The 20605-nt window shown below is 33.5% G+C and overlaps 2 protein-coding genes across 3 annotated transcripts in view; one reads left to right on the top strand and one right to left on the bottom strand.

Annotated features, from left to right (window-relative positions):
• The first annotated feature begins 1474 nt into the window (after nucleotides 1–1474).
• On the top strand, nucleotides 1475–15733 carry PRPH2 (peripherin 2). The gene is made up of 3 exons (XM_039347710.1): nucleotides 1475–2799; nucleotides 8586–8832; nucleotides 12894–15733. Exons 1-3 carry the CDS (start codon nucleotides 2219–2221, stop codon nucleotides 13122–13124), a joined length of 1059 nt encoding a protein of 352 aa, XP_039203644.1. The 5' UTR covers nucleotides 1475–2218; the 3' UTR covers nucleotides 13125–15733.
• Nucleotides 15734–17047: 1314 nt separating this feature from the next.
• Nucleotides 17048–20605, bottom strand: part of UBR2 (ubiquitin protein ligase E3 component n-recognin 2) — a 67602-nt gene continuing 64044 nt past the window's right edge. For both annotated transcript variants that reach the window (XM_039347709.1, XM_039347708.1), the window contains exon 47: nucleotides 17048–19184. In XM_039347709.1, the coding sequence (XP_039203643.1) occupies nucleotides 19043–19184 (142 nt within the window). In that variant the 3' untranslated portion in view covers nucleotides 17048–19042. The remainder of the gene's footprint in view (nucleotides 19185–20605) is intronic.

Genomic DNA, 20605 nt, shown 5'->3' with positions numbered 1-20605 from the left:
CTCCAGAATCTACTTCTTTCACCAGCATCCTCCTCTCTGGAGGAGAAAACACAAGTCAAGCTGGCATCTGCTCAGAGCCTTTTGGAAGATCAGGTTTGTTAATGCTTTGTCAGATTTAAACTCAGCTTATTTAGCACAGGAAAGGATCCCTCTCCCTGCACAGAACAGAGGGGAAATCCCTCCATACACTGAAGGAACAAGCTTCAAATCCAGAGTCTCCTCTATTTGCAACCTTCCTGGCTGGTTCCAGAAGTCTCAAATGGCAATTGCATGGTCACAGGGCACTTGGCAACTGGTCATAAATGTGAACAGATTGCCAAACTCCTGAAATGCGGTCATATGAGCTGGGGAGGGGGGGCAGGTGGAGAAGTGTCTGAGAATTGGATACGATTGAACAGAAGAAACCTGCCCCCAGATCTACTCACCATATTTCATCACCTACCATGACCTCATAGAAATCTATCAATATGGGTTGCTTTGTAATGTAATAGAGATTTCTGCTCCAGTTTCCTTACATTTTGAAGGTGAAATGTTGCAATTGTAATATTACCTGAGAAAAATCTATGGTTGGCACATCTTGTTTTAATTTTTAAAAAACAATTTAACAGTTCAGCATTTGATTGTATAAAACTGCCTAGCCAATCAATATTATTTGTTATCTTTTGGTGATGTGTACCTACTCCTCTAAGCTTACATCTTTATCATCTTTCTGTGGAGATTCAGATCAAATAATGCAAGATTCATTTTTTCAGTCATTCATTTCACAAAGATTAGGTCTTTGTTATTTAAAGTAAGACTTTCATCTTCCCTTTAATTTTGTGAATGTTAGGTATATTTGGGTATATTGGAAAGATTTTAAGTATCTTGGGGATAACTAGTTCATTATTGCAAAAATAAGCATAAGATAAACAAGTTCATAGAAGACACAGTAGATTTTTTACAATCTCTGCATAGCTCACATTTAAAAATGAACCAAGCATGTCCCTAGTACTAATATTCAGTACGAGCTCAGCATAGTGCACAGGTCCACAAATTTACATCTATTATTAGAATTCTATGCCACCATTTTGGCCATCAGTTCAAAGCAGCACTCTTTTACCCCCTTTTTCCTACAACAACCTGGTGAGGTCAATTAGACTGAGAGAATGCTCCAAAACCACTCAAGTCCAATGACTAATGGTGGACTTGAATCTGTCTCTCCACATTCCCGGTCCAATATCACTGGCTCACCTCTTGCCATGCAGTACTGTAAGTTCCATCAGAACACCCTACTAATGTTTTCTAGCACAATAAAAGACACTTTTCTACCTTAAATAGCAATGACAGAGTTTAGACTCCCATTAACTGTGAGATAATTACACCATTTTGCCTTGAACATGAGTTCCTTTCTCAGCAAGCTCATTGTTGGCTGTTCGTGATTAATCTGTAAACTGCTCTATTTTGGGGTCAAATGTCTTGGCAGTTTGACACAGCTCCTGTGATGATTTAGTAAAGTTGTCACAATTAAGCTGGTAATTCTTGTTTTTATCTTTAAAATGCCTAGATTGAAAACCATTGAAAACATGACCTAATTCCATCCCCAAAATGCCTAAGTCCCAGAGCATGTCATTCAAGGTGAGTGACATAAGGATAAGTGGTATGATAGACTGTCTCATTTGTAGGTCAGTGTATGAAAAGCACCTGGTATAGGTTTCAAAACTTATTTCCTGAGGAGATGGAATCTAGGAACCGGGAAACTTTTTATATCTTCTTTTTCAGTCATATCATGTGAAAGCACAAATCTGCCAAATAGTAAAATGAAAGGATTATTTTCTTGGCTTATCTGTGGACAGAGATTTCTTAAATTGGATTACACTAATTAGTATTGGAATGACGTAGTATAGATCCAGCTTTAATTATTTGAAATTGAAACAGTTTCTCCTTTGTATAGAAGGGACGACCACAAATAGTTGCATATCTTATTTGCCAATAATTTTTTATTAATGTGATTTTTTTAAAAAAAAAAACTTCAAATCTTGCCGATTTGAAAAATGTATCTGCACTTCTTCAATTTTGGGTTGAGGAAGATGGAAAAACTAAATAATGTCCCGGCAAGACGGATGCCCCTTTGAATCTTTAAGGCCTGAGTGGTGGCATATTTTTCCAGTTCTACTCTTAACCCTTTTCAAAGAAGGGGTGATTTGAGGAGAAGCTTGGTACAACCAGCGTTGCGAAAAAGATGGCAGTGATGAAAATCAAGTTTAACCAGAAGAAACGAGTAAAACTAGCACAAGGATTATGGCTCATGAATTGGTTTTCAGTGTTTGCTGGAATTGTTGTTTTTTCTATGGGACTTTTCCTAAAAATTGAGCTCAGGAAGCGAAGTGAAATGATGGACAATTCTGAAAGCCACTTTGTGCCCAACTCTTTAATACTGGTAGGTCTACTTGCCTGTGCGTCTAATGCTCTTGCTGGCAAGATATGCTACGATTCCCTGGATCCTGCTAAATTTGAAAAATGGAAATTTTTCCTGAAACTCTATTTAGCCATATGTGTAATTTTTAATGTCTTCATTTTTTTAATTGCTCTTATTTGCTTTCTGATGAGGGGTTCTCTTGACAGTACACTGTCAGAAGGGTTAAAAAATAGTATGAAGTTCTACCGTGACACAGATACTCCAGGAAGGTGCTTCATGAAGAAGACAATTGATATGCTCCAGATTGAGTTCAAATGCTGTGGAAATAATGGTTACAGAGACTGGTTTGAGATTCAGTGGATCAGCAACCGATACTTAGATTTTGGTTCCAAGGAAGTGAAAGAGTAAGTAGTGGAAAAGAACTTAATTTTGTTGTATGATTTTGCTTTTAAATCTTCTGTTTACATGCCATTCAGGTTGGGTTTTTTTTTAGAAGTACCATTGTGAATGGCAAACAATGGTCAGCAATAAAGAGTAATATAAATTATTACTTTAATTAAGGAAGCCACCTTTTCAGACTTTCAAATATATAACTTAATTGATTAATTTTATTTTCCCAGTATACTTAATTTTGTCTTGTACCATAGCATTATAACTTTAACAATGAATTATTTTAGGAATATTTCACTACTCCTTTCTAGCTTATGGTTCATCCATTTACTATATTGTTATTTGGCATTGTGCCTGTTTTTTCCCCCCCAAAAAACCAAAGTATTTGAATAATACATCAGAATTCATTGAAAAGCTTATGCCACTCTCTTTGATTTGATATGGATTATGCAAGAAAACTCTGACCTCTGTTAAATCACTCTGTAGCTATTCTTAGCTTTCTCCTCTAGGTGGATAAATGGATTTATAGTTCTACAAATGTACACATGCTCAATACATACTTCTTTTGCCCTTGAATGTATAAAACTGAATCCACACTTTATTTTCAAGGATTCTAATTACTTCTCAGTCTTGAAAGTATGCCTGGATATATTTTGTCCTATCAGGTGACTTCTGCTATAGATATTTTTTGAAAATATCCTATCATTACTTTCTCATCCTAGGAAGAGATTCAGTTTCCCCCCCAATAATTAATTATGCTAAGAAGAAATGGCTAGTTTTCAAACGGTTAAAATTTTTAATGCTCTTGATTGTTATGAATAAACAGCTTTCACATGTATAAAGTATCTTAATAGTGAACTGCATTAGTGGTTTTCTTTACATTGAATTCAGTGAGATTTATGATTAAATAGATATATAAGAGATACATAGAATTTCACTATCAGTTGCATTATAGGCAGCTTGTGGAAGTTCATTGTGATTAATGCAAATCCATTAGTTCCAATTGCATTTAAAATATATGGATATGGATGGGTTATAGAGATCCAGTGCTGAAGTTCTGAATTTTAATAAATAAATCCTCACTGAAATATACTTAAATACATTTAACAGAATAAGAAAGTTGGAAGGGGCCTTGGAGGTCATCTAGTCCAACCCCCTGCTCAGGCAGGAAACCCTACACCATTTCAGACAAATAGTTGTCCAATCTCTTCTTAAAAACTTCCAGTGTTGGAGCATCCACAACTTCTGGAGGCAAGTTGTTCCACTAATTAATTGTTCTGTCAGGTAATATCTCCTTATTTCTAGGTTGCATCTCTCTTTGATTAGTTTCCATCCATTGTATGTTATATATCTGAATACCTTTTCATAATTTCTTCTTTAGTGCAAATATGAATTATTCAAGATGCATGCAAAAAAAACCTTTTGGTTTGCTTGTGGTGATTTTTTACCCAAACATTGTAGTCTTAAAGTAGTCCAATTAAATAAATACCAATTTTATTTGTATTTTGTTATATTATGCTGAACAAATATATGAATGGGAACCATTCAAATTATGTCTTGATGTAAATAACTATATGGAAAAGTATAATGAGATGTCCACTATGCTGGCATTATCTGAAGATTTGGAGCTTGAGTTTAATCCATCCACAGGAGGACAGTACGTGAGAAATAAAACGAGATTACATTGTCAGACAGTGTAATACTGTACTATTTTTAAAAATGATGATAGAATTTCAGGTATAAAAATAATCTCATTACTTAAATTCAATATCTTGGAATACACTGTGATTGCTCATTTTATTTTGGATATAGATACATACAGTGCTTATATTATCAAAGTACAGAATGTATTTGAATGTCCCAGGCACATTATCCAGTTCATACTGAAATCAGCAGGAGACTGAGTGGAGATAAGGCTATCTAATTAGTGTATAATACTTTGGAGATTATAAATAGTCAGGATTATCTTCAGGAAAAAGATTCCTCAGGTGATGATAATAATTTAGAATTCACCATCAGCACCTGCCACATAACACCCCTAGACTTAACAATTGTTGATAAGAAAGACAGAAAATTATGGCTATTGTAATATTTGGAGATAGCAAAACAGAAGTGAAAGAATTCTGAGAAAATCACAAAATACAAAGACCTGCAAATAAAAGTAGAATTGTGGCAAAAGAAAGCAAGAATAGTATCAATACTAATAGGTGCAATTCCAAAACATCTGGAGCACCACTTGAACAGCATTTGGTATTGACAAAATTGCAAAAAGCAGCTTTACCTGGAATAGCTAACATCCTGCAACAATACTTTTAAAAATGCCAAATCCAGTCTAAACTTCTGGCTGACACTGCAACTAGTCATAATATTATTTTATTAAACTTGCATATCCTCAATTTTCAACAATTCTGAGTGTCTCACAACACTCAAAAAATTACAATGTAATAAATAAAACATAAAAAAGAAAAAAAAATGGCAAACACATTGAAGTGAGGGACATCATTCTCCATTGTGATGGCCTAGGTGAAGAGCCAGATTAGAGACTGCCTTTAAACACCTAACAAGGATTGCTACAGGCTATGTTCCATACAACATAATTCAAGAGGCTGTAGCTTGTAAATGGAATTGTAATAATTTGTTTCATTAGCACTCCATTTGTTTGATATTTCACATATCACTCATGAAACATGAAATGATTATGTCATGGTCAGCTACAATTCCATTTCTCCAATGTAACACTTGCCTTACTCAGGCATTATGCCTGAAGGTGAGGGAAGGTGCCACAGTTATGAGATTATCTCTCCTTCAGATTCTAATTTGTGTCCCATTTTTCAAAGCAGCCAGTGAACTAAAATTAGTTCAATTGTACATATATTAATAAGTGCTATCTATCAATACTATTCAGTTTTGGAGTTTGTAAAGTTATGCAGAAAAAGTGTAAGGGGTAAGAAGCAAAAGAAAACATGAGAAAATAAAAAGAAACTTAAAACTAGTTTACACTAACACTATTCAGTAGTAGGTCCATCCTTGTTTCCATCATGTCCACACATCTATTCATACATTGCCTTTTGTTCTTGACAGTTGTCTTTTTGAGTATCTCATAAGTTCCATCCAACCAACCATAAGACTTTTTTGGTCCTTCTAACTACCCATTTACTCTTTGTATATTTTGTAATTTGTTTATCATTCCTTCTCTCTGTATGATCAAACCACAGTAATTATTTATTCAAGCCTGATGCCTTCATTTCCTATTCCTTTTTTATCCATTTTCTTCTACAGTATTTCCCTGAATATTAAGATACTCCAAAGAGGTCTTCTTTCTGTTTTAAAAACTTAAGACAGAAACTTGAGAGGTCCTTGGGGCTCTCTGAGCCTGGTTGTTTCCTTGCAGACCTTTTATTATCCAAATTAGATAACATCAGCAGCACTAGAAGTACTAAGTATATTCTCTTTTATCAGTAAGATAGAAATTTCTCTGTGGTTCTTTTCAGCATTTGGAGTTTTCATCTAATTTAGCCATTGCAGTTTCTTTCAAATTTCCTTCCACCAGCAGGCAGATATCAAAGAAGCTGATTTGATACAGAATTTAACTGATAGGCTGTTTATTTTACTCCAGTAAGTTCTTATGTGCACAAAATAATTCCCAACGTTTAATGGTATTTAAACCTATTAATGTCCTTTATAATCAAGGCGAGAAGCAACCTAGTACTAAGGAGAAACTTCCTGACAGAACAATTAACCAGTGGAACAACCTGCCTCCAGAAGTGTGAATGCTCCAACATGGAAGTTTTTAAGAAGAGACTGGACAGCCATTTGTCTGAAATGGTGTAGGGCTTCCTGCCTGAGCAGTGGATTGGACTAGATGACCTCCAAGGTCCCTTCCAACTTTATTATTATTATATGGTACAATTGTTAAAGGTTTTACCTGAAATAATCACTCTCCCCATGTTGAACAAAGTTTTGGTGACTTCATCAGACTGAATAATAATGAATTAACATTATAAAAATTGTCTGATCTTGATATTTTTTGATCCTACATGATATATAAAAAATAGTTATTGGCATTTATGTTGTAAACCAACACCTACATCCAAGCCTTGTTTTTAATGGATACTTTACTACCTTGTGCTTTTCTCTGACAACATTCTATTCTATGCTTCTACCTAATCCACCTAGGAGCCTGAGAAAACTCAGCAGGGTTGGAAGAACTAGTTAGTAGTTGGAGAAGAAATCCCCATCAAACTTGGGGAGTATAAATGACAATGGGAAACTACTTCCACATTGTTGCCAAAAAAAAGTATGGACCCATCCATGTAACTCACAGGAGAGCTATCCGCTCCAATCACCGGAAATGCAGTACAAATAATTATGTAATTTGTACAGGTAGTCCTCAACTTATGATCACAATGGAGCCCAAAATTTCTGTGCTAAGCGAGACAGTTAAATGAGTTTTGCCCCCATTTTATGGCCTTTCTTGCCACAGCTGTTAAGTGAATCACTGCAATTGTTCAGTTAGTAAGTGAATCTGGCTTCCCCATTGACTTGGCTTATCAGAAGAATGCAAAAGTGGATCACACATGACCCCGGGACAGTGCTGCTGTCCTAAATATGAGCTAGTTGCCAAGTGTCCAAATTTTGATCATGTGACCAGAAGAATGCTGTAACAAACTAAGTATGAAAAACAGTCAGAAGTCATCTTATTCAGAGCCACTGTAATTTAAAACGGTCACTAAACAAAAGGTTATAAGTCAAGGATTACATGCATATCATTCTTTGCTGATCCTGAAATCTTTCCTTACCTTCCCTCCTTTTATAATCTACAATACATTTCAGTATATATTATTCAATTGTGCACTCCCATTGCCTTCCACTCCCATTACTGTCAATAGAACAGTACAGAACTATAGCATTAATCAATCAATCAATTTCAGTGGTGATATTCTTTGCCCAGACCATTTTCTGATTTCCAGAAAAAGCTTGCAGAGGGAGATAAACAGCTACTGACAATTATTTAGCTCCAAATCTTCAAGTTTATGTTAATTATTAATCAGTACAGTAGTATTTGAATATGAATAAAAATATTTTGAAGAAAATTGTTCTTCAATGTTGGGGAATTAATATGATGAGACAAGCAAGTAGCCTTCCTTCTTGTATTAATATGTAATCAACATTTTTACACAGTAAATTGAGGACTTTCTTTTAACTATTAAAAAAAACCTACTTTTTATTTTTGTGTGAGGTTTACATTCTACGTTTCGTGCAGGAACTCAGGGCAGTATACATAGGTCTCCTCCCTTCCCTCCTCACTTCCATTTTCCACCACAACACTAACCCTGTGAGGAAAGCAATTTGCTCAAAGTAATCCCATGAGAATTTGACCCCGGCCTTCTTGGTCCTAGTCCAGGGGTAGGCAACCTTGGCTCATTTATGACTCGTGGATTTCTGGAAGTTGATGTCCATGACTCATAAAAGAGCCAAGGTTGCCTACCCCTGTCCTAGTCCAACATCTTAATATTGCATCCCCTTTTAACACAAATTAATTCCTCATTAGCATATCAATCTGCCAAACAGTTCCCTGTTTTTTTATTTGAGACTTTCTGGTAACATACATGCAAAACCAGAAGGCTGTTCTCAGTCTAGCTCAAGAAACAAAATACCAGGTGTTGTAAATGAGAAAAATCATATCCAGATGTTCTAAGGAAAATGCAAATGAATTCACATGCTGCAGATGAAACCAGATGTTGCTCCATCTTTCTTAGTGGCTATTCCTAAGTACAGATTTGCTCTTATTCATTTACAGTCGCATTAAAAGTAACGTGGATGGCAAATATTTGGTGGACAGTGTTCCCTTCAGCTGCTGCAATCCAAGTTCTCCACGGCCATGCATCCAGTACCAGGTTTCTAATAACTCAGCTCACTACAGTTATGACTACCAAACAGAAGAGCTCAATCTATGGACTCGTGGCTGCAGAGAGTCTCTGCTTAATTACTTCAGCGGCATAATGACCTCCATGGGAGTGGTTGTCCTCTTTGTCTGGCTTTTTGAGGTAATACAATTGGCAAGCTTATTTCTCTTTCAGTTGTTCAGAACATCACAATGGGCACTTCTCCACAAAGAATTGCATCAATGGCAATTATCATGGCTAAATAATAATTGCCATTTTGTAGAAAATATTGCAGAGTTACACAGGTACCAGCCTTGTTCAGATTTTTTTGAGGGAAAGATTTTCAGAAGAAAAACAAACAGGTATTCTCCTTCCCCCATCTAGGCTATACTATAGGATCATATGGATATCAGATTTAACACTGTTGCTGTATTAAATCCGATTAGTTTTAGCTACGTAACAGGAATGGAGAGGAATTTCCTTTAGTGTGGTAAAGATGAGATATTTTAATTGGGCCAGAAATATCTTATTGATCCTAATACTGTTCTCTATAATATTAGAAGTATTTTAGATTTATGCAGGCCACTCCTCTCCTTCCACTCTCTTTCTTTCTTTCCTCAGTCAGAATTCATGTATCTTGCTTTGGTCCTGTAGGATGAAAGGTCCTTGCTGAAGTGGATTTTTTTTCTTATGAAAAAAAAACCCTGATGTATGTTGGATATCTTGGAATACAGATAGATCCATACCTTCTTGTGGGGGTCCATTTGCCAACTTGATGACATAGCCCCAGTTCCCATTTTTTTCTCTACTCTCCATTTTGGACTGGGCCTTGTGTTACTTACGGAGACATTAAACAAAAGTATGCATTTCTGAATATTTGGGAAATTTTTATTCATGTATGATTTAAGTTTATAGGATTGCCCATTTAGCCAATGGCTCTGGTCAGTGTACAAAAGTTAAAACCAGAGAAAGCAATACTTTAAAACCACAAATAACAGGCCATATTGGGAGAAAAAAGGAATTGTTAACACATCTTCAATAGTGGATACCCTATGGAAAAAGCCAGGTCTTCAAATTTTCTTGAAAGCCTCCATATCATGATTTTTGTGGAGGAGATGCTATTCCTCAATAAAAAAGACATACCCTCTGTCCTCTGGATACTATAAGATGGTGCTGCTTAATAGAGGGGATCCAATAGGAACCCTATCAAAATGGATGAGTAGAAAAAAGTAATTAGAGAAAGATGGTCTCTCAAATGTTTTTCAAATACGTCATGTGCCTGAATGAGAAGACTGAGATCTAAGAAGCTTTAAAGTCAACAATGTTATTTTTTTTTTTTTGCATTTATATATGGTACAATTGCAATAATTCTGATATTATTACTCAATAAGCTCCAACCTCATTGAATTAATCAGTGAATATAAATATTACCTTAAGGAGTAACAAAAGACAAAGTATTCATTCTAATTGATATGGTTTGGGCGTAAATGCTATGAAATATTTTAAATAGACTTAAAACAGTATACCATGGTATATTCACAAGTACTAAAAATTGTGACTCTTGAAAATATTTTTTCTGATTGATCTCTAAAAAAACAAATACAAATACCTAACATGTAATTGGCTTATTTTATTGTTAACAACTTATTTAAAATTGTCTCTTTATTGACTAATAGGTTAAACACATTTGTAAACAGCAAGAGTCTGGATTTATCTCTAAAAATGACACTGCTGATTCAGTTAGAAGGGTATTAACTGTAAGATACTATGCTAGAACTTACTAACCTCTACTTAACTTGCTGTCTCCAGATGCCATTAAAAGATTTGCCAAAGTAGATTACAAATTTATTTTTTTAAAAAAAAATATCATCAGAATTGGACTTGTTCAAAATGTCCATGGCAAGCTGAATTTAGGATCAGAACATCTGATAAATTGTCCACCAATTGAACTATCTTCAGGATTTGTTAAAACATGAAAAATTAATATAGTGTTTGTCTTTCTCCTTAAAATTACATGTCTGCCTTTGCAACAGGGTTCCTTTCTATATGTGTTTTTTTTCTTTTATGATTTCTATTTAATTTTTTATGATTTATATTTATTCTCTGTGTTTGTTTACTCTAGTTCAACCGGATTCAGTTTTATTAAAATAAAGGAAAAAACATTATTTGCACATTTTATCTGTAGATGCATTGTTCTACAATGTTATCATGTATAGCTGACCCTTGAGAAAGTTTCCAGTTTGATCTAAGAAAATTGAATCCAAAGCTATGCATTCTCACAATCACAGAAACAGTTGCAGCCATAGCTTTCTTCCCGAAGTTCCATAAATCATTTATAGAAGTATTGCATAGCTACCATAACTCCGTGTTAGGAAAACCTAGGAATATTAAAAATGAGATATTGCAATCACTGCAAACTCTTAAAATATATGCTTTTTTGAAGCATATATATCTACATGAAAATGAAATACTCTCTAACCATCTAGATCAGTGGTTCTCAACCTTTTCAATGCCGCAACCCCCAACCGGTCGTAAGTCGAGGACTACTCAACTGGTCATAAGTCGAGGACTACTCAACTGGTGCAGCACCATTTGCAGAATGAGACTTTTGGCGGGCTCAGCAGGGCAGAGACAGCCTGGACAATTCCTATTGGCTTTTGAAAGCCAATAGAATTAGACTCTATTCAAGAGAGTCTATTCTATTGGCTTTCAAAAGCCAATAGAATAAAAGGGAGTAGCACAGCTAAGGAAAAGGGGAAAAAAATGGCGGACTGCATTGTTTGGCGACCCCCGTGAAATGGTCATTCGACCCCAAATGGGGTCCCGACCCACAGGTTGAGAACCACTGATCTAGATTATTCCAAGAGTTTTTCTTGGGAAACCTAAGTAGTTACTATATGCTTCCTTATTATAGGCTCCAACTCTATTTTTCCTGCCTCAATTTCAAGTACTGATTCTTTCTTTTACATACATGCTTTTACATACATACTAGTTTTAATCCCGACTGTCTTCTAAGTAGCTGATTTCCTATGAGCTTCATATCAAAATTTATGAAAATCAAAGAACAGAAGTTATGCAGAAAGAAACATGTAGATGAAATAACTTTCAGTTTACAAGAAAGAGTTTAATAGGAGAAAATTTAGAATACAATTACAAAATGAAGTTTCAAATTAGCTGGAGAAGCCAGCTGCTGTATCTTCACTAAGACCTGATAATAGATAACAATAATCTTCGTTATATCTTTATTAGTATATAATAGTAGCAATTTGATATAAAACCTATCTGTTTTACCTGGGAATCAATGGAAGTTAAGGTGCTTAGGGAGTTACAAGTTGCCAGCTAATCTCAATAATGAACATTGTAAGCTCTGTGTTACAGAGCTAAATAGTTTTACATCCTCCAGGTTTTGTTATAGCATCCTTTTAGCCTGGTCAGAGTTAGTAGAAATATAAGTCGGTGGACTTTAGTTTATTTCCTAAAGTTAGGGTCCATAACAAGGCATAATCATTAAAATCTATAGTAGTAGCCCTAGTGAAAGAAGATAACTTTCAACCAGTATGATTGTGGTGCTATAGGGCACAAGAATAAGTATTAACTATCATTCTTTCAGTAGCTGTTTGAAGTGGTGATGGCACTAAATGAGTGGAACTTAAGTCCAACAGTCCTTGAAATTCCAGATGTTGCAGTGTCCCCATAGTCACATGGTCACAATTCAGGAGATTGGCAATTGACATACAATTATGATAGTTGCAACATTCTGCAGTCACATGATCACCATTTGCAACCTTTACTGATGGCTTCCGGAAAAACAAAATTAATGGGGCAGCCTGCATGAGGTGACCAGGTGACATTGCACTTAACAATTGCCTGGGATTTTCTTAATAGATGCCACTGGAAGTGCCAGAACTGCTGTTGTAAATCGGCACAATCATGTGATGTCACACTTTACGACAGCCTTATGTAGTGACAGAAATGCTGTTCCCAATTACCATAATTAAGCAAGGACTACTTGTATGCACGGCTCAAATTATAGAGGGTAATTTGAAGTGTAAGCTAATATCATATATTCCTATTTTTTCTTCTATTTGTAGATCTGTAAAGAATACTCTTGCTTAGGGACTTTTGATTATTATTTTATGATTAAGGTTCTTTTAAATTTATACAGTCTGTGAAATGAGCCAGTCTATTTAGTCAACTCACAATTCATTTTGTATCTCACTCAGATGTTAATAATGATAGGGTTGCGCCTGTTGCATACCTCTCTGGAAAATATCACCAATCCAGAAGATCCTGAATGTGAAAGTGAAGGATGGGTCCTGGAGAAGAGCCTGAAAGATACTTTTAAATCCACCCTGGAAAATTTGAAAAATATTGGTAAGGGAAACCAAGTGAATGCTGGTGAAGGTGCAGGAGACGAAGGTGCAAAACCCCAAGCTGTTGCAACCGTCAGCTGAGTTTCCCAGCTAACATGACTTTACCTAGACTGAAAATTATGAATTCTAACTTTTGAAAAATGAGCCATCACAGCTACATATTTGTTTATTAATAACACTTAACATTAAAGCAAGTATATAAGGCATTAGGGTCTTTCATATTAAAATTCAAGCATTAACTTCTATTTTGGAATTCTGGCACTGAGCATTTTGCTGTGGATCCCTGGAACTGGAAACCAAGGAAGAAATGTAATTATTTTTTGTATTTTAAGTTTACAAATATTTGGAAAATATGTATCCTGGATTATGCGTACCTATGATAGGACAAAAAAAAATTTGACTGGAAAATTAGAAAGGTATATAGAAAAATGCATTTTAATTTTCTTTTTCTTTTTGGACAAAAGCAGATATTTAAAATTGCAATTGAAGAAGTGTATTCAATCATGATTATAGCAATAACAAAGTTAGTTGCACTGAATTTTTATGCACTGACAGAAATTGGTAATTTTATAAAACAAGAGAGCTTTGCAAACCAGTATAACTTTTAACCTAAGTTGCTGACACTTGCTCATCTGTAAATCTGGTGCAAAAACTAAGCTGTCTTTTAAGAAGGAATCATGAAGCCCTATTTGTAACCCTCATCAAAATAAAGTTATCACATTCAGTAAATGGGGTTAAGGATTTTTTCCTGGCATTGAGAAGCAAGTAAAAAGATTTGCACTTTAATTTAGTGAATTAGGTGCTATGTAGAAAGACTTGGAGTTTCCTGTTATGGTAATATATTGAATATTACTGTTTCAATGCATTTTAATACAAAATGTATTCACTAAGATTGTCTAATGTTATATTATTCTGCAGGTATCTTTTAATGTTTATAAGCTTGAGTGAAGCATGGAGAGTTAAATAAATATCTGTCTTATATGACACAGACACTACACAAACACATCTTTGCCAGGTGAGCCTTTCCCAGGAAAAAGCAGAGAAATCTGCCTATTAATCAGCAGTCTAGTTAGATGTGGAACTGAGCCAACCCAAAATTCTTGTAGCCTTTGATAAGAGTAATAATGCACAAGCTAATGTTATGATCAATAAAAAAACAGCATAAAGTTGCTCAAAGAGACAAGTAGCAGCAAAGACTGTTACAGACAGGAGGTGCTTGTTGACGAAGCGTCTTCTGAGGTCTAAGTTAAATTATATTTAAGATTGGCAGCTGTTTTCACTGGTGCCCATTTTCCTAGTTTTGGGCCCTGGATTCCATTTATTTGGAAGAGGCAGCAACTAAAACTAGGATCTTTGCTTGACTGATGGCATTGTAATGGTGCAGAAAATAGAAAATCAGCAAGTGGTTGGTAATTTTCTCCTAGTTATGAAGCTCCAGCCATGAAAAGAATAGCAAAACTTTTGAAATAAAAAATGTGATACTGAAGATGATATGAAATGGAATATGGTTGAAAGCTTATATGATCAAGGAAGGGAGTTAGCAATAAAAAAGTAGGGTAGGAGAGGTAGAGAAGGTAGAAATACCACAAGGAATTATTACTGTAATAGTCCCAATAAGAGGCAATAATGTTCAGGCAAGGATTTTAATAACAGCACTTATGTCAAGTGTCAAAACTGAAGAACTGTCACTTTTGATAATTGCCTGAATATGAGAAGTAGGAAAATCTTTATACCTTTATTCAATTCTGCATACGCTATCTTTCTTCTGAAGTGGTCATTTTGCTTGCATTTTTTGTAATGACATTTTGGGGATTTCCCCAAATAATATCCAAATCCTACTATATATGCTGGTATATTTTAAAGTATTAGTACAGTCCTCTGAGTCTTTGCTGAGTTTTGTGATTGTTCCATGATAGCTTTTGAAACCAGAGATGAAAAGTAGGAAAATGGAAATCTATTTCCCACAATTGGAAGACCCAGTATGAACATAATATGATAACAGAATCCTTAGATTTTGTAGAATCCTTGTTTATCATGGATCTAATTAGATGAATATGGGTTAACTATTCATATAAAGCAATTGGTAAAAAGTTTAATTAGGAAGATTTCAGAAATCTCATTGGGGCTATTTCACCGTGCTAATTCTTTGTATGTTATACAAATGTTCTGTAAATATTCCAGAATTTTATTGTATTGTATTAAAAATTTCCTCAAATCTAAACATATTCAATTCAAACTATCATTTTTCATTGAAAGGAGTTTTATCCAGTTTCATTTTTTTACTCAATACTTTCTTTTATTGCCGTATCAGAAAATGCAAATTTATTTCCAGTTTCCAATAATCACAAGGATATTCATTGTAATCAGTAAAAAGACAATCAGATTTGTGTCCCACATCACAATTACGTATATTTTTTTGTTTGAGAATTTGTTCTTGTTTCCTTGAAGGAGCGTCACCTCAATTATTATGTTGCTTTCTTGGGATCAAAAGAAGGAAGAGAGTGGAAATATCTTCAATTTGATTTAGCTAATCGTTTTTCAGTAAGATGTCCTAGTATTAAAACTACTAGGCATATGATCAGGCATATTTCTAGAAATCATAAAAACACTATTGTAGAAGATGGGAATTCATATTCTATTATGCAGTTTGTAATAATTGTCCTGTCAAATAAAAGAGGTTATAGATATGATTTTCCAAATGTGAATATACTGTAGATATTATTAGAAAAAATTGTAAGAATATTTGATTACCACTATCCTTTTCTGTCAAACGACTTGACATAATTTTCAATTTAAATTTCTTAATATACAAAATAGTGAAAAAATATGGTAGAGCAGTAAAAGCAGAAAGGCTCTGCATCTTTGAAAATTATTTACAAGAAATGCTTTTATCATCTCTCAACTATTCACTTAGGTAGCCCAACTTTTTTCAGGTTTCATATATCAACTTCAAAAATGGATGCCCATGCTGAAAAACAAGTACAAAAAATTGTGATTGTAAAAAGTACATTTTGTGGGGAGTTTATTGTATGCTAATATTCCTCCTGTTAAGATGTGTAGCAATTCCATTTCTGCTTAAGTTTAGAAATGTGATACTAAGGGAAGCAAGCAAACATTTTCTTCTTTTTCTAAGAGATTAATATGAAACATTCTAGGAGTGGAAAATACACATGGCTTCGTCAGAGCTAATTATTCCTAAGTAACCTTAATACAATTTACAAGATTAACCTTCACACATTCTTCTGTTCTGGGCACCTAATGCTCGACAACAGTTGCTTCCTTACGCATACACTGCTTAGCCAGAGCAAGTGAAATCTACAGAAGCATCTTTATTCAAACAGTATCTTCGTGCTGAATTAATAAGCCAGAACATAAGTGATAAATTTTTAAAAAGTATTCCAGAAATACTAAAATACAAACTTTCATCATTGTAGTTACCAGGTATTTAGATGTCCTCTTTTTTCTTTTCTGTTTTTCTTTCTTTTTTTCTTTGTCCCTTCTAATGAATGTTGACTCCCGGCAACTACCTGGAGAAGTTCCTGCAGTTTTTTTGGTAACATTTTGAAGTGGTTTGCCCACTGCCTGCTTCCTAGAGCTGAAAGATTATCCTAAAAAATAATCTTTCCATACCTGACTCATATTGAAGAAATTACAGAAGAAAATAAGATTGTTCAGGAATAATAATTGGAAAGTGTAAAAAATATTATTAAATCATCAAATTATTAGTTACTATTTTAGATATTTATAAATAATCATGTGATACAGTGTAATACAGTCACAAAAACTACTTAAAAGTAACTTCTGAGATACTAACTTTATTAATGTTGAATTGTTTCAGCTCAACCCTGAGAAGGATAGTAGAATAATGTGCCTGACTGCAATATTTAAAACTTTTAAAAATGGAAACCAGAGACACTATGTATCCAAGGCATTTTTAACAACTTAGCAATTAAAGTCTTCAACAGAACAGAATCTTTTAAAAGTGAGCAAGATTCAAGCATTAATTAAATATCAACAACACCTAAAGCATTTATTCTTATATTTTATACATATGATACATTTTAATTTTTACAAGTTGTTCACAGATATGAAAGTCATTCATTACAGGTATGAATTCCCTGATAGTGAAAGCTTGTTATATAAATATTTCTATAATTAACATAAATACATGCTGAAAGAAAAACAAAGAAGAAAATGGGCAATTGAAGAAGCAGCAACCTTGCTAAAAACCAGGATAAATTACACACTTTATGTGTCATGACCTTAAAACCACCACCTATTCGACCTTCATCTCATCTGTAGTACTTGGAGGGGGCATTTATCCCAATATTTACTTTGTACAATTCTCTTTTTTACAAAGCAGCAGAGCTTTCTTTATTCTTGTTTCTGATTTTTCCTATGCAATCACAAGGGGCGGGAGGATAAACTCCATAGAACTGAATGCATTGTTACTGTGTATATCTTAAAGCAAATTTTATATTAAATAAATTGTGTTAGAGCAGAATTAGCAAATTAAATGCATCAGTCACACCAAGTATCTACAATCTAGACTGAGGAAGAAGGAAAATGAAACTACTACTATTCAACACATAGAGGAAAAAGAGCCTAGGTTACTACTAATGCATTAGGAAGACTGTAATCAGGCTGCTCAATTTCACTCTAATAAAAGGCAGCCAAATTCATCTAACTTTGTATGTGTCTGATATATTAATAGCAACTATTCTGACAAGACAGCATGAAGTGATATATCCTGTTTGTTAAAAAAAATAATTTATAATAACATGAAAATGCATGTTAAAAGGATGGCTTTTCAGCAGTGTTCTAAAATTTCCCTACTTTATCAGCATTAGATAAGATTACAGATTATGATTATGTAATAAAGCATTTTTTTTAAAAAATGGTATTTTAAAGGATAGATGATAACTCTCCAGAAAGTATAGTATTTAGAAAATTCACTGCCTTCAGGCATCCATGTGCAAAATCTGTGCAGTTTTCAATATACTTATAAAGTATACTATAGACAAACTTCTTTACTGAATGCCAGCCAAGTGCAAATTCATGTGTTTGTTGGTGCTTGCGAAGGAAATTAGTAACTATTAAATTTTGCAACTGGACCCCCACAGATACTGGGTTCCTCTGTTTCATCATAAGAATTGTAAAAAGGCTAATATATCTAGAATCTTTAAAACTGGAATAAATATTTAAAAAATTCTTATTCTCAGCTTCTTCAATTTGAGATTAAATCAAGATTTACATGACTCCTCCAAGGGATGAAGTTGCTATCTTACATTCTAAGAAAAACAATGCAATATCAAAGTCTACCAATCATATTGTGGAAAAACAGTCCTTGTTTACTATGTCAATATCACAATCCACACAAAATACTCCTAAAGTGTGCATGACTTCAAGAAGATAATTAGTTTCCCTTATGAAGTGTTCTCTTTTAGTTAAAAGGACTAGTGCCAAGGAACCATGCAAGACTGCAGATTACAAAGTCATTTTCAATATGAGTGTTATTTAGCACTCTTGTAAATAAATCCATTGCTACATTTTTGCACCTTTTTTCAGCTAATTCCAAATATTGAACAGTTTAAGTACTAAAATGCAAAATGGCTCAGATTTCTTACAAAAAGGAGACCACACTGCTTCAGCATTGTGCTTGATCAAGATGCTATTTCAGCCAAATTTTTCTTCTTCCTTCAGATATCTAAAGAAGTTTCAGTAGATGCCAAGTATAACTTTGTACAAATTCATTCAGTCAAGTTAGAGACATCAACAGAGATTGTGAAGGAAGCTCAGTGCAAATAATACTATTAATTAAATATGCTACACAGTAAAGTTATATGGTTATGGTAACCAATAAATGTATAAAACAAAAATGAAAAAAATCAATTCTTCTCTTTATTATTTTCCATCCTTTGTTTGCTAATTCTTTTTTGCTTGATGTATTATGATGGATTACAAAAGAATTATTCAGTTCTAGAACTCAGAAAATAAAATTATAAATGCTGCCAGTCAATGCCTACTAAAGTTTGATTTGCTTCTTGTGCATGTCCTATTTCCTCTGTGATACTGTGTTGTTGCCAGAGTTTTTGAATCTTTTTAAATCTTTCTCTGCACAGATGTAAAGGATTCCCACGCCTAGGAAAGGGAAGAAAAAGGAACATATAAATTAAAAATATGTAATAATATTTATGAAATTCAATATGTATGAATTTTCTTCAAATATTCCATATACACATAGAAATAATTTAGCCCAGTGGCTAGAAAAGATGATGATGATAATGATGATTATTATTATTATTATTATGTAAAAGTTTTATTGGTTTTTTACAATAACATCCTAAGTACCTAGTGTACAGAGTGTTGTTTTGGTTCATATTTTTTTTAGAAAAAATATACAATTAATAATAATTAATAAACAATCAATAGTAATTAATTTTTGTATTTCCATAATTAGTATATCAATTGTAAATATATTTCCTGCATCTTCTCTTCACCCAATAATATTCTCCTTCTATAACATTAAACAAATATAATGTCTAATATTGACATTTTCCATATTTAAATTATTAAGTAAAAACATTTTCTTCTATATTTATACCAACAATAGTAGCGTCCATATATAACATTTTTTCCAGCTTATGATATTTTTGTAAGAATCATCTTATTGATTTATCATGTATCTTATTTTCATAAATCTTGTTTAAGCTCAATTTCTCCATAATATTCAAATAATTCTTGTCAATTTATTTTCCCAGTATTTAACATCTAAATATCTAAATTTTCCATTTAAATATATCATCCCAGTATTTTTATATTTCATATATTATAGAGATACTATACTACTTATCTCTTATAACATCTATCCATAACATCTTTCTAATCAGATTATATTTCACTTCTATTTGTAGAAATTAGTTAAATCACTATATATCCTTTTTTTTCAGAATTCTTATTTAGCCTAATTTCCCCTCAATATTTCAATCTTTCCTTAATCCTAAATCTTTTCAAACTTATCTTTAAAATTCAAACTTTTCCTTCCCTTACATCCTTATATTTTTACATTTTGTATCTTATCAAAAAAAATACTGTATTTCTTATATCTCTTATCCCACTTATTCTAAAGTCCCTTTATGGCCAAAGTTATTTATTTGTTTAGCCATATTCAAACAGGTGTTCACTCATATAGTATTCCATGTAGTAGGGCGAATCCAGTCTCTTCAGCCCGTCTCTAATCTTTTTCCTTTGAAATTGTTTTCCAAATTAATATTTTCAACTTGTTCAGTTCTTGTATTTTTGTATTGTTAGGAATAGAGGATACATAGTAGATAAGATGTGTGCTTTTTGTCTGCCAAACAATAATTCTCCTAGCAGTGTCCATTTTGTTAAGTCTTCTTTCTTCTCAGATTTGTTTTGATGTTCTAATGCGTAAGGTATCTTTTCCATATTTATCGTTGTCTCCAAGTCTTGTAAGTTTTTTCTTGTTTGTATTAAGGTATAATTTGCTTCAACTGTAACTTCACCAGTCAAATCATTTTTTTCTAGTTCACATTCTGTTG

The sequence above is a fragment of the Crotalus tigris genome, unplaced genomic scaffold, assembly GCF_016545835.1.
Source record: "Crotalus tigris isolate CLP2741 ecotype Arizona unplaced genomic scaffold, ASM1654583v1 scf7180000018097.2503214, whole genome shotgun sequence".
Lineage (NCBI taxonomy): Eukaryota > Metazoa > Chordata > Lepidosauria > Squamata > Viperidae > Crotalus > Crotalus tigris.
This window is presented reverse-complemented; position numbering and strand designations above follow the sequence as displayed.

Bases quoted from the DNA above. Each gene is read 5' to 3' on its own strand.
- PRPH2 (XM_039347710.1), top strand. From the start codon at position 2,219: ATGGCAGTGATGAAAATCAAGTTTAACCAGAAGAAACGAGTAAAACTA. The intron at 2,800-8,585 runs GTAAGTAGTGGA...ATTCATTTACAG, and splicing joins GGTTCCAAGGAAGTGAAAGA to TCGCATTAAAAGTAACGTGG. The intron at 8,833-12,893 runs GTAATACAATTG...TATCTCACTCAG, and splicing joins TCTTTGTCTGGCTTTTTGAG to ATGTTAATAATGATAGGGTT.